A 13128-nucleotide genomic window follows, 5' to 3' on the forward strand; every position below is an offset into this window, starting at 1 on the left:
GGTCTTTTCAGCACCCTCAGGAGGCAAGCTTTGTCATTAGCCCTTCTACAGATCCGGCAATAGAGATCTAGAGAGGAGGCTATGGGGAGAGGGTTAGTGTGTGGAGAGAGACTGTCTCGCTAAACTACGGGTCGGGATGGGGAGGGGCACGACACCAGGGATGCGCAGTGGACACAGTCCTGTTTTGGCATTGAAGAGGGGCAGAGACCAATGACCTTTGAGTTCAGGAAATTCAGAGATGGGCCGCAGACAGTTGGCATGGGGAAGAGAGTAGAAGAGGGGTGGCCTGTGAGAGCAAACCCCCCTTCCCAGAATAAGGCAAGCAGCCCCCTAGGTGGAAACAATGACACAATCAGCTCCCAATACCAAGGCCCTGACATCACGAGGTGGGGGTGGCTAAAGTGTGTGTGTGGTGCCACGCCCCTTGGCAAGTCCCCGTGGCCAATGGGACAGGTTTGGAAGAGATCGGGGCTGGCCTCTGGAGCTTCAAAAACGTGTGAAGAGGGAAGAAGCAGCAGACGCAGGCTCAGCTGCCTTGTCTGCTTGTCAGTGTCACCGGCACCTTCGCTTTGCCAGAGCCCCCAGGCCAGCATGTCGTCTGCACATTTCAATCGAGGTCCTGCCTATGGCCTGTCTGCTGAAGTCAAGAACAAGGTAAGGCTGGAGGGGACTGCCTAGTCTGGTCCCTGACACATTCAGGGCAGATCCTGCTTCCTGAACTCCCTCCTACCTGGGTCACGTGACTTGAGACCTGAGCAGAGAAGAGGGGAGACCAGGTGGGGGCTGTTTTTCTGTCCTTGGAACATCCAGAGCCCCAGTTACTTGAGGGGTGAAGTGAGGGAACCCCCCACTACCTATAAATCGAGGTAATCAGAGTACCGTAAAGGTTCCCCGCCGGCGCAGAGTTTTTGGTCGACCTTCTTGTTTCTGGGAGGGATGTAGGGGGAAGGGACAGACCCCCACCTTTAAAAAAAGTTAAGTCTGAAGTTTGCAGAGCTAGAAGACATTGAGAGACCCCATTTTCTTGCCATGGATGGGTAAACTGAGGCTTAGAAAAGATCAGCAAGGAGCTAGGACGCCAGATAAGGCAAGTGCAGAGCCAAACTCTCTCCACGCTGGGATAGGTCGGCTTCCAGGGACAGGGAACTGCATAGAGAAGGAGAGGCAGTCCCATTTGACAGAAGGGAACACTGAGGCTCTTTCTTTCCAGGGTCCCACAGCAAGGAGTTGAGGGGAGCGAGGAGCAGGGATTGGGACCTGGATCAGGTTGGGGTATCCTAAGGGCTAGAGTTGGGGGAGAACAGGGGGCGGGTGCTCTGTGGGAGATTGATGGCAGCGCCGCCCCCTCCCCCCAGCGCCGGCCCCAGAGTCGCAGAAGAGCCGCCGCGCCTTATAAGGCGGCCTTGGGCAGCCTGGGCCCGCGCTATATAAGGGCCGGTTTGCTTTATAAAGCCGGGCTGGTGAGGAGGGGGGCGGCAGGGCTGGGGCCAGGTGAGGGGGTGCATCCCTCCTCTCCCCATTCAGTAGAAGTCAGGCATCCCCCCATCTCACCAGCACCAGGGGCTGGGAGGCCAGCATGTAGCAGGATTGCTGAAAGAACGCGAAGCAGCATCGCTGACAGACTGGAGGACGAGCCAGGAGGGAGATAGGAGCTAAGAGGTGGAGAAAGGAGCTGGCCGAATCCCACCTCCTACCCGGGAAGACGGGATCAGAGCTACAAAAGCCTTGAGCCCCACAGCTGGCTGGACAGGATTGTCTTCAGAGATAGGGACCCCGAGACTGAGTAAAGGATGATAATGTACAGAGTTGGGGGGACAACGAGAGAGACAAAGTGGGACTAAGGACAGACTTAAGAAATACATTCAGGCAAGGGTTAGGAGGGGAACAAGAGCACCCCCAATTCTCACCTGAGGCTACACTGCATAGGTGCAAGCCAACACTCAGGGCTCCTTCTTAGGGTTCATCCCCACCCCCAGTTTAAGGCATCTCCTCTTCTAACTGGAGAGTGGAGGGGGGCTGGGTCAGGGGATGTTAAGCCCCAAGTTTGGCTTGGAGGGGAAACCAAGGAGCCAAGCGCCGCCCCCCAGCTTCAAGGATCTGGCTCCCCAGCCCCCTCTTGTCTATTCATTGGTGCCAAACCTCAGAATGCCCGGAATGGCCCCCTGGGCAGGTGCCACCTCAATCCTGGCCCTCGGCCTCCCCCCAGCTCTGCTCCCCCCTCCACCGTGGACACTAAGACAGGATTGCCTTAGTTGGGATGGGATGAGGTAGGAGATCCGGCCTATTGGGGCTGAGATGGGCCCCAGAAAGCCAAGGCTACTCTCTACTGCCTGCTTCCTCATCACCTGCCCCTCATGTCCCATCCCCACCTCAGCTGGCCCAGAAATACGACCATCAGCGTGAGCAGGAGCTGAGAGAGTGGATTGAGGGGGTGACGGGTCGCCGCATCGGGAACAACTTCATGGATGGCCTCAAAAATGGGATCATTCTCTGCGAGTGAGTGAGATTCTCAGTCCCTGCCCCTAACCCAGCACCCCGCTCCATGTAGGCCTTCAACATCACCTGATGATCCCAAAACTGGAGTTGGAGTTAGACACTGATATTTGATGCCACCTACACTCCTTGAAAGGCCACAAAGACTCAGTGTGCCCTTTTCACAGGCAGAGATGACAGAGTCAGTCAGGTTTAGGACACAGTACCCAAAGCCCTTACTTAGCTAGCACACGCTACGGGGCAGGCCTGTCTGTGGCTCCCAGTTGGCAGCAATGGCTGTTTATTGCCAGTGTTAGTTTATGTAGACCTTGGCTTCCCACTGCCCTCATCAATGGGGAAGATGGAAACCCACACAGGAGCAGCTCACCGTGACTTGGCACACACCTGGGATCCCCGGCACAGGGCTGAGGTACAGTTCAGAGCGGAACATATGCCCAAGCAAGGCTGGCTGACTTATGTAGCCAACCAACCAGCTATTTACCTATTCATGTGATAAGCATTTACAGAGCTCTGATACATACAGTGCAGGCCTTTGCTCTAGGCATGCCGACAGTGAACTCCTTTGTGGAGGGAGAAATCACGCTGGTTCCATATCCAGCAATATTATCAACAAGAAAAGAAAAGGTAACCAAATAACCAACCAGATAATCACATTCATGCCAGAAAGAAGAAAATGCCATGAAGGAAGCCCAACAGGCTGATGATTGGCTCGGTGGGTAAAGGTATTTGCCACCAAGACTGATGACCTGAGTTCAGTTCCCAGTACCCACATGTTGGAAGAAGAGAACAGACTCCTGAAAGTGGTTCACTGACTTCTGCACACATGGATTACACATGCATGTGCCATGCACACTCATGTGCTTGCACACACACTAATGAAACCAACAACAACAGCGAACACTGACATTTGAACATAGGAAAACCAGGACATTTAGCCCGACTCAAGGATTTTCTGGCTGGCAGCTTGGGTCTAGCTGTTCCACACCCCCTATCAGCACATGCTGGGCAACACCCCCTTCCAACTGCTGCCTATCCACTTTGCCGGGGTTCTGACGCAACTGGAACTCACTTTCCCCACTGGCCCCTTCTCTTTGGTAGATTCATCAACAAGCTCCAGCCAGGTTCTGTGAAGAAGGTAAACGAGTCCACACAAAACTGGCACCAGGTAAGTCTAGACCCAAGTTACTAGTGTGTTTTCTATTTTAGTAGTAAGGATTGAATCCATTGAGTGTGCTAGGCTGGAGCTTTACTGCCTTGTCATGCCCAGCCCCTCACTGGGGTATTCTAGGCAGGGGCTCTACCCCTGAACCACACCCCAGCCCCTCACTGGGGATTCTAGGCAGGGTCTCTACCACTGAGCCACACCCCAGCCCCTCACTGGGGGACTCTGGGCAGGGGCTCTATGTTTGAACCACGTCCAACCATGGGCTTCTATTGTTGGTTTTGTCAAAGGCTCCGCTCAGTCAGAGCATAGCTTCCATCTTGTTCCTCTCCTCTACCTTGAGACAGGATCTCCTTCCCTTTGTCGTTCTCCACTGGGTACACTAGCCATCTCCTGACCTTCTGAGGATTCCATCTCCACTTCCAACTCCATAGGGGTCCTAGGGTTGCATTCTTGCTATGTGTCTTTTACTTGGTTTCCAGAGATTCAAACTCAGGTCCTGATACTTGCACAGGAAATGTGGTGGGTTTCTTTTTTTTTTTGGTCTTACCAAAAACATCTCCTTGGCTTCTACCTTTTATTTTGAGGCCCCCTGAGAGAGTGGATGGCAGGTTTTATTGTTTAATTTATTTATTTGTGTGTGTCAGCAAGTGCTCACAGAGGCCAGAGGAGGCATGGGATCCCCTGGAGCTGGAGTTACAGGAGCTCCATTCAATCCTTTACCCACCAGCCTCTCCTCAGCCCTCCACCCTCCCATTCCTGACCTAACCTCTTCCCTTACAGCTGGAGAACATAGGTAATTTCATTAAAGCCATTACCAAGTATGGAGTGAAGCCCCATGACATCTTTGAGGCCAACGACCTGTTTGAGAACACCAACCATACCCAGGTTCAGTCCACTCTCCTGGCTCTGGCCAGCATGGTGAGTGTACGGGACATGGGACAGAGTCTCAGGTCAGGTGTCCATAGGGACACTTAGGTCACTGAGCCTCACCAAGAGTGCGACAGGTGTTGGTGAGTGTCTGTGGGGAAAGGAGGCTCATCTGTGGTTCATATCCTTCTTTGTCCCCCCCCCCCCCCCCGCACAGGCCAAGACAAAAGGAAATAAGGTCAATGTTGGGGTCAAATACGCAGAGAAACAAGAGCGGAGATTTGAGCCGGAGAAGCTGAGAGAAGGTCGGAACATCATTGGGCTACAGGTAGGGCCCCTTCCTCACACGGGCTGCTCTGGGCTGATGGAAGGCTGCCCAGACCCCGGAGGCTCTGGCGGTCAGAATATTTGTATGAACTGATTGGGAACACTGTATTTTCTAGTTACTAACTTGCTTTCTTTGCCCATACTCCTAATTAGTTCCTGTTTTTAATGGACCCTTAAAACATTTTATTTAATTATCTTTACATGTATGAATGTTTTGCCTGCATGTATGCCTATGAGCCACATGTGTGGATAGTGCACATGGAGGCCACAAGAGGGCACTGGACCCTGGAACTGGAGTTCCCAGCAGTGCTGGGAACCAAACCCAGGTCCTCTGAAAGAGCAGCCCATGTTCTTAACTGCTGAGCCACCTCTCCAGCCTCTAGATTCCTTTAAAAGTTACTCTTATATTTGCCTGCATGTATGTGTGTGCATCATGTGTGTGTGGTACCCATAGAGACAACAAGGGGGCACTGAACCCCCTAGAACTGGGTACTGGGAATCGAACCCAGGTCCTCTAGAAGAGCAGCCAGTACTCTTAACCACTGAGCCATCTCTCCGGCCCCTTTATATAGATAGAGAAACTAATGTTTGCCGAAGGTAGCATACCAGTTTTTTCTTCAGTGCTGAGGATTGATTCTAGGGCCTCATGTACGCTAGGCAAGCATAGTACCTTAGTTATAGCTACAGCTCTCTTGTATTTTATTTATATGTATATATCTGTGGATGTGGGCATGCATATCAAAGTCAGAGGTCAGCCACTGTTATCATTCCTCAGGAATCATCCACCTTGGGTTTTATGTTTGTTTTATTGTTTGTTTCTTTGTTTTGAGACAGGGTCTCTCTTTGTAGTCCTGGCTGCCCTGGAACTCACTCTGTAGACCAGGCTGGCCTCAAACTCATAGAGTTTTCCTCTGCTTCCCAAGTGCTGGGGTTAAAGGCATGACTGCCACGCCAGGTCTCTTTGCTTTTTGAGACAGGGTCTCTCATTGGGTTTCTTAGTTTGCAATCTGATGCTATGATCAAACACTAGCCTGAACTTGTAGGAGGAAGGAGTTTATTCGGTTTGCATTTCCACATCACAGTGCATCATGAAGAGAGTTCAGGGCAGGAATTCAAGCAGGAACCTGTAGGCAGGAACTGAAGCAGAGGCCATGGAAATACGCTGCTTACTGGCTTGTTCTCCATGGCTTGCTCGGTCTTCTTATACAACCCAGGATAACTGCCTAGGGATGGCACCACCCACAATGGGCTAGGTGTTCCCATATCAATCAGTAATCAAGAAAATGCCCCACAGTCATGCCCGCAAACCAATCTGATGGACACAACTCAACTGAAGGTCCCTCTTCTGAGGTGACTCAAGTGGAAGTCAAGTCGACAAAAACTAACCAGTACTGCAGACCTCTTATAACTCGACACACACACATCACTATTAAACCACCCTCTCTCTCTTGTTTATTCCCAAAGCCCTCCTTACTGCCATACCACCCTGAATGCACCTGACCTTGCTTATTCCCAAGATCTCATGTTAATATCACAATATAAAGCTGTAACTTTAAATGTCTCATAATCTTGAAAAAAATTCAAACACTTCAAAAGTTCAAAGTTTCTTTAAAATATCCAACTCTCTTAATGTGGGCTTCTTTCTGTAAACATTTTTTTTTTTTACAAAGTAAGTATTTTCTTACTCCAAAAGGACAGAACAGAGGCATAAAACAATTACACTTCCACAAAATTAAAGTCCATCAGTGTAGCTCCAAATCTTCTAGCTCAGTGTCTGACTTTTGGGATTCAAGATCTTTTGGGCTCCCTACTACTGCCCAGCTCTGCCACCAGCAATATAAGCTTGTCTCAGGTGGAGGGAGGCACCACACCACACCTGCTGTCCTTACTGGCTGTCACACAGTTGTGGCATCTCCAATATACTAGAGGTCACCATAGCAACCGAGGTGCTCTTCACCAATGGCTCCTGACTCCTCTTCTGGGACTCTGAAATCCTCAGTGTCTGTCCATGACCCCCCTTCAGACCTGGGGTTTTCATTGCAGCGGGGTCTGTACCATCACCGATGGCCTCTCCTGGGCTCTCAGTGCTAAAGTCTCAGTTGCTCTCCATGACCCCTTTGTTCTTGCAGCTTTAATGATACAAAAAAGAGTCACTGTCAACTTGTATATACTGTCAAGTTCAGCTGCAAGCTTAAGATGCAGCCTTGGCCCTTCTGGACCACAGCTTCCACCTCAGTGATGCTGGTATCTTCCTCAGCATCCGCAAACCAGCATCAATTGATCAACTGTCCCAGTAAAGCCAAGGTTTCACTTCAGTGGTGCTGGTTTCCTCGTCTTCTTTTGAGTATCTATGTGCACGAGTGTTTTATCAGCATGTATGTATAGATAAGAGGGCACTGAATGTTTGTTAGCTACTTTCTGGGTGGGTAGGCTGCAGGAATACTAAGTGTGGTTAACAACCGTGCCGTCTCTCCAGAGCTTCTTAAGCCCCAGCTGACCAGACACCACAGGTTCATAGTTATTATTTTATGTGTATGGGTGTTTTGTCTGTATGTATGTGCACCATGTATGTGCCTGGTACCAGTGAAGGCCAGAAGAGGGCACTAGAGCCCTTGAAAATGTAGTTACAGATGGCTTTGAAACATGTGGGTGCTAGGAAAATAGAACCTGTGTCCTCTGGAAGGGCAGACATTGCTTCTAACTGCTGTGCTGACTGATATTTCTGTCCCACCAGGTCCCACCGTAGACAGAAATCTCTGTCAACACTGCCGAGCCATTTCTCCAGCACAGATTTTTTTAATTAAATAATTTATTTAACTTTATTTTATGTGCATTGGTGTGAGCATGTCAGATCCCTCTGGACAGTTGTGAGCTGCCATGTGGGTGCTGGGACTTGAACCCAGGTTCCCTGGAGGAGTAGTCGGTGCTCTTAACCACTGAGCCATCTCTCCAGCTCCAGCCCCAGATTAATTCAAAAATCATATAAATGGCAACTTTCACCCTCACAAGCTGGGCCTCTGCTGTGTCTCTTCCAGCAGTCCATCTTCCAAGTCCCCACAGAATTTCTCATTACGTTCCAGCTTTTCCAGTCCCAACTTCCACGCTCTCCGATGAGGCTAGACTGAGCTGTCTCTGCCTCCTCAGTGGATTACGAGCACATGCCCCCATGCTTAGCTTCTATAGGTGGTGCTGGGCACTGAACTCAGATCCTTGTGCTTGGAAGTCAACCACTTACTTGAGACAGGGTCTCCTATAGCCCAGGTTAGCCCTGGAGTCACTAATCAACCAAAGCTAGCCTTGAGAGTCTCTTCTGCGCCTCCTGCCTCCACCTTCCAAGGAGTTTTTTATCGCGACAGAGTCTTTCTAAGTTGGTGGCCAGTTTACACTCAGGCAGGCCTGTAACTTCCCATCCTCCTTCCTTAGCCCCAGTTGAGTGGCTGGGACCATAGTATGGACCTGCACTAGCAGCCCGACTCAATCTATCCCCTTTCTCTTTGCTTTTATTGTTTGAGACAAGACCTCACTGTGTAGACTAGGCTGGCTTCAAACTGACATCTTCCTGCCTCTGTCTTCTCAGGCTCTTTCCTTTCACTACGTGGGTCCCATGAATCAACCCAGGTTATCCGACCCAGAGGCAGGACCCTTTACCCACTGAGCTGTCTCTCAGATCCTGGCCACCACACATGACTGTAGCTGACCCTAAGAGTCTGGTCATACAACATCCCCACTCTGAGTGTTTCTGGCCTCCTGCTCTGATGCAACCTTCTCTTGTGGGTCACAGGGATGTTCTGCAGTTCTTACTGCTTCATTAATCTCTTTTCTAGATGGGTACCAACAAGTTTGCCAGTCAGCAGGGCATGACAGCCTATGGTACTCGGCGTCACCTCTACGACCCCAAACTGGGGACAGATCAGCCCCTGGACCAGGCCACCATCAGCCTGCAAATGGGCACCAACAAGGGCGCCAGCCAGGTTTGTGTGGTCGGTGGGACACCTGGTGAGATAGGGCTGGTGAGTGGGGCTGCTATCTCTGTGGTTTGACCACTGTTCCCTCCTTAGGCTGGCATGACTGCACCGGGCACCAAGCGGCAGATCTTTGAGCCAGGACTGGGCATGGAACACTGTGACACGCTCAACGTCAGCCTGCAGATGGGCAGCAACAAGGGGGCCTCACAGAGGGGCATGACAGTGTATGGGCTGCCCCGTCAGGTGTACGATCCTAAATACTGCCTGACTCCGGAATACCCAGAGCTGGGAGAGCCCACCCACAATCACCACCCACACAACTACTATAACTCTGCCTAGGGGCCCCCAGGGGGCTGGCTGCTGCTCTTGGCTGGACCCAGCTGGCCCAGTCAACCCCATCTCCTGCATGGCGTCCCCCAGCCCCCTGGCATCTGTCTATAGGGTTACAGTTTGGGGAGATCAGGCAGAGGGGGGCGGCGGGAAGAAGGGGGCCCCTCATCCCTGTAGCTCTTGAAGGGCCCAACACAGAATTGGGTGTCCCCGACAGCACCCAAAGGACGCTGCCCCCTTTTACTCCCTCACAAGCGAGTACCTCCCAGAACCAGAAACCCTCCAAGCGAAGCTCCCAAAACCCAGGCTTGGCCTGACCCCTGCCCCATTCCCGCAGTGGGAGCAGAATGCATGCCCGAAATGCAGCGGACACACACAGTTTGGTTTTGCGGTGACTGGCGTTTGTGGATGTGACAGCGGCGTTTGTAACTCGAGCACTTTCCTTTTCTATTTCACTGGAGCACAATAAATGGCTGTGACGTCATCTGGGTCTCAGAGCCAGCTGGTTGTTGCCTAGATAGCCTCCCTCATTCTTCCACACATACATACGCTGGGAACAGCAAGATGGCTCAGAGCTAGTAAAGGAACTTGACACCAAGCTCAATGACCTGAGTTCAATCCTTGTGACCCACACGGTAGAGGAGAATTAGTTCCTGCGGCATCTTCTGACCTCCACACAAGTCATGGGATACACTAATCTTCCCTAAATAAATGTGTAATTTAAAAAATTAAATAGATACGCCTACAGACCTCACACCACTACACAGGGCAGGCAAATGCCACACACACTAAAACAAAATGATGTGTGAGTCCTGGGGTCCCCAGATTGTGTGCAAGTGGTGTGGACTGGCACTACCGGTTCCTAGTGTTGGCAGAGCAGCTGAGTTGACCTGGGGGCATGGCTTCCTCTGTATGCCGCCTTGTGCTCAGCAGTCTTCTTAAAACTGAATCCCATGGGTTGGTGAGATGCCTCAACTGGAAAAGGTATCTGCTGTCAAGTCTGACGACTCAAGTTCGATCCCCAGGTCCTATATGATGGAGAAAGAGCCAACTCCCAGTAAATTGTCCTCTTCCTCTTGGCACAGCATGCACTCACCACCTACACAGATAAATGTCCCCAAAACAACAACTGAGTCCCGGGACTGCCTACCGTCTTCAAAGTCTAGACAGGACTGTGACCTCACCTCAGCAAGGACCCTCTTTTCCGGAAGAAGGCCATAGATATTCTGCCTGAAAGCAGTCAGCTGGTCAGGGCTTCAAGGAGAGAATGCAGAAAACTGAGAGGGACCCAGAGTCCCTTCCCCACTCCATCCCTTGAAGACGCCAGGGATCCTGGGGAGGCTGTGCTGAGGCTCTGCCTGTTAGATTTAGATGGGTGGCAGTGACAGAGGCTCTGGTGTCAGCACTAGGTACCCCTTCTGTGGAGTCCTGTGGATACTAGTCTAGAAACCTAGCCACTGCTGTTGCCTGGGGATGCTGGCACCTTGCTGCACCAAGGGGCATATCACTGAAGGGTGGGGCTCTGGGATAAGATCTGACAGACAGGCCGGGAGGTGGTGGCGCACGCCTTTAATCCCAGCACTTGGGAGGCAGAGGCAGGCGGATCTCTGTGAGTTCGAGACCAGCCTGGTCTACAAGAGCTAGATCCAGGACAGGCTCCAAAACCACAGAGAAACCCTGTCTCGAAAAACCAAAAAAAAAAAAAAGATCTGACAGACAGCCTAGCAGCCACCACTTCTGGGCCAGTTTACTGCCCTTCCTTAGCTGTTTACCTGCTTTGTAGTGGCCACAGAACCACTTAATGCCAGGTCTGCTACCCGCTCATTCAGGATTTCTGTGTTCCTGGCTGTCCTGGAACTCACTCTATAGACCAGGCTGGCATCAAACTCAGAGGTCCACCTGCCTCTGCCTCCGAGTGTGTGCCACCATGCCTAGCACCAGCAGTTCCTTGTGTGGTCTACACAACTGTTTGTGTGGGCACGTGCATGGTGAGTGTGAGGGCACAGGCTCTCATGTCCTGTCATCCTTGGGGAGCCTTCGCTTTATTTTTAGGGACAGGCTCCTCCCCAGTCCAGGGTCCACTGATGTCTTTAGGCTAGCTGGACAAAACTCCAGAGATCTGTCTCTACCACCGTAGCGCTGGGACTAGACACGGCTTTTACATGGTGTTAGGGACCTGGGCTCAGGTCAAGTACTTCACTGACAGCTACCTCCTGAGCTCTCTGCGTGTTTCTTGTCCCATGAGGAGCTCTAAACCACAGACTGCTGGCCAGGCTCACGAGGCCACGCTGAGGTGTTGAGTCCAGGTCTCCTGTTGCCTTTGAGAACCTCTAAGGCATATGGTGCCCTCAGCGTGTCCACCCCTCACTGACTTCAGCCTTCCAAGAATCCTCACCACCCTCAGAAAACGTCCCTTCTGTGGGCTAATATTACTTTCCCAGTGTCCCAAAGCAGCCCGGACAGCTGAGACCTAAGCCCAGAACCTGAATTTACAAGGAATTAAAATGGTGGTTGTGAAGCTAAGCTTCCTGGTCAAGGGCTTCTGAGCATGTCCAGCTGCAGGAATCTGTAACATGGGGGGGTGGGGGTGGGGCTTGTTTAATAACATACATTATCAAGATTCTCTGTGTATTTTCCATCTTTACGTGGCTTTATTTTAACCTCTATTTCTTTTATTTTTACTTTTAACTTTTGTCTTTTTGAGACAGGTTCTCTATATATCTTTGTCCTGGAATTTCCTCTGTAAACCAGGCTATCCTTGAGCTCATAGAGATCCGTCTGTCTCTGCCTCCCAGGCTACTCTCTCTCTCTCTCTCTTTTTTTAAACTTTGAAAACTTTAACCTTTAGCCCGTATATATTTTTAACACACTGTAAACCATTTAGAGGTTTCTTCCTCTTTGAATCTCTCTTTACTGTATATCTCTCTTTTTCTGGCCACATGGGTCTTTAATTTGCTAAGGAATATGGAGAAGCTGCAAAGTGTGTCCATAAACAACAGTCAAAAGCTCCTATGGCGTTTTCTTGCCAGGAAGCAAGCTGCAACAATGTATCCATAGCTCCATATTCCTGACCGCTTGCTTGAAAATCTAGAGTTTTCCCTGGCAGGACGGCCCAGAAAGCTGGCATTTTAAAACAGCTCAGCTTTTTTTTTCTGCTATGGATGAAAACCGAAATGTTTTACTCTAGTCATTTCCAAGCTTTCTCAGGCTTTCTGTGGATGCAGTTATCCAAATCTGGGCGCCAATCTGTAACATGGGGGGGGGGGGAGCAGCTTATTTGGGTTTCTGTCCTCCCACCAGGTCCCCCACAACTGTTTAGCCCAAGAAAATCACACATAGGTCTCCATAAATTATAAGCTGATTGGCCCATTAGCTCTAGCCTCTCACTGGCTAACTCTCACATCTTGATTAACCCATTTTTCTGATCTATTTTAGCCATGTGGCTCAGTACCTTTTTTCAGTGGGGCAGATCACATCCTGCTGCTTCAGTGATCTGGACAGGAGTGGGAGGAATCAGTTTCCTCCTTCCCAGAATTCTCCTGTTGTCATTGCATCATTTCTACTTCCTGTCTGGTTTTCCCACCTATATTTCCTGCCTGGCCAATCAGCATTTATTTAAAACATGATTGACAGAATACAAACAATTCTCCAGCACCAGGAATCAGCCTCCCCTCTCAGGTCTGTTTGTCTCTGAATCTGGAGCTGTGCTGTCACCTGCTTCACAGCCAGTGTAGGTGCCACTCTTTGGGTCGACTGTCTACAAGTCCTGTACTTATGAGTACAGGAGTGTGCAGAGGTGCCCAGCGCCGGCCTCAGGTGGTGCTCCCCACTTGCTGTCCGCCCTTTCTATCTTGAGTTTGGGCTGGAAAATAAAAATGCTCCGTGGTTGAGAGCACTTTCTGCTCTTCTAGAGGCCCAGCTCCCTGTGCCCATGTTACACAGTTCATGACTGTCACTCCAACTCCTTTTCTCACCTCCAGG

General features: G+C 50.7%; 1 protein-coding gene across 1 annotated transcript; it reads left to right on the forward strand.

Annotated features, from left to right (window-relative positions):
• Nucleotides 1-489: 489 nt before the first annotated feature.
• Cnn1 (calponin 1) lies at nucleotides 490-9621 on the forward strand. The gene is made up of 7 exons (XM_041657777.1): nucleotides 490-654; nucleotides 2375-2496; nucleotides 3592-3658; nucleotides 4439-4576; nucleotides 4743-4853; nucleotides 8677-8823; nucleotides 8911-9621. Exons 1-7 carry the CDS (start codon nucleotides 592-594, stop codon nucleotides 9154-9156), a joined length of 894 nt encoding a protein of 297 aa, XP_041513711.1. The 5' UTR covers nucleotides 490-591; the 3' UTR covers nucleotides 9157-9621.
• The last annotated feature ends 3507 nt before the right edge of the window (nucleotides 9622-13128 follow it).

The sequence above is a fragment of the Microtus oregoni genome, unplaced genomic scaffold (genome assembly GCF_018167655.1).
Source record: "Microtus oregoni isolate MIOR12 unplaced genomic scaffold, Mior012 000008F_ref0000371, whole genome shotgun sequence".
Classification (NCBI taxonomy): Eukaryota; Metazoa; Chordata; class Mammalia; order Rodentia; family Cricetidae; genus Microtus; species Microtus oregoni.

Coding starts and splice junctions, on each gene's coding strand:
- Cnn1 (XM_041657777.1), top strand. CDS start 592: ATGTCGTCTGCACATTTCAATCGAGGTCCTGCCTATGGCCTGTCTGCT. Junction 3,659..4,438: donor CCACACAAAACTGGCACCAG/GTAAGTCTAGAC, acceptor CTTCCCTTACAG/CTGGAGAACATAGGTAATTT. Junction 4,854..8,676: donor GGAACATCATTGGGCTACAG/GTAGGGCCCCTT, acceptor TCTCTTTTCTAG/ATGGGTACCAACAAGTTTGC.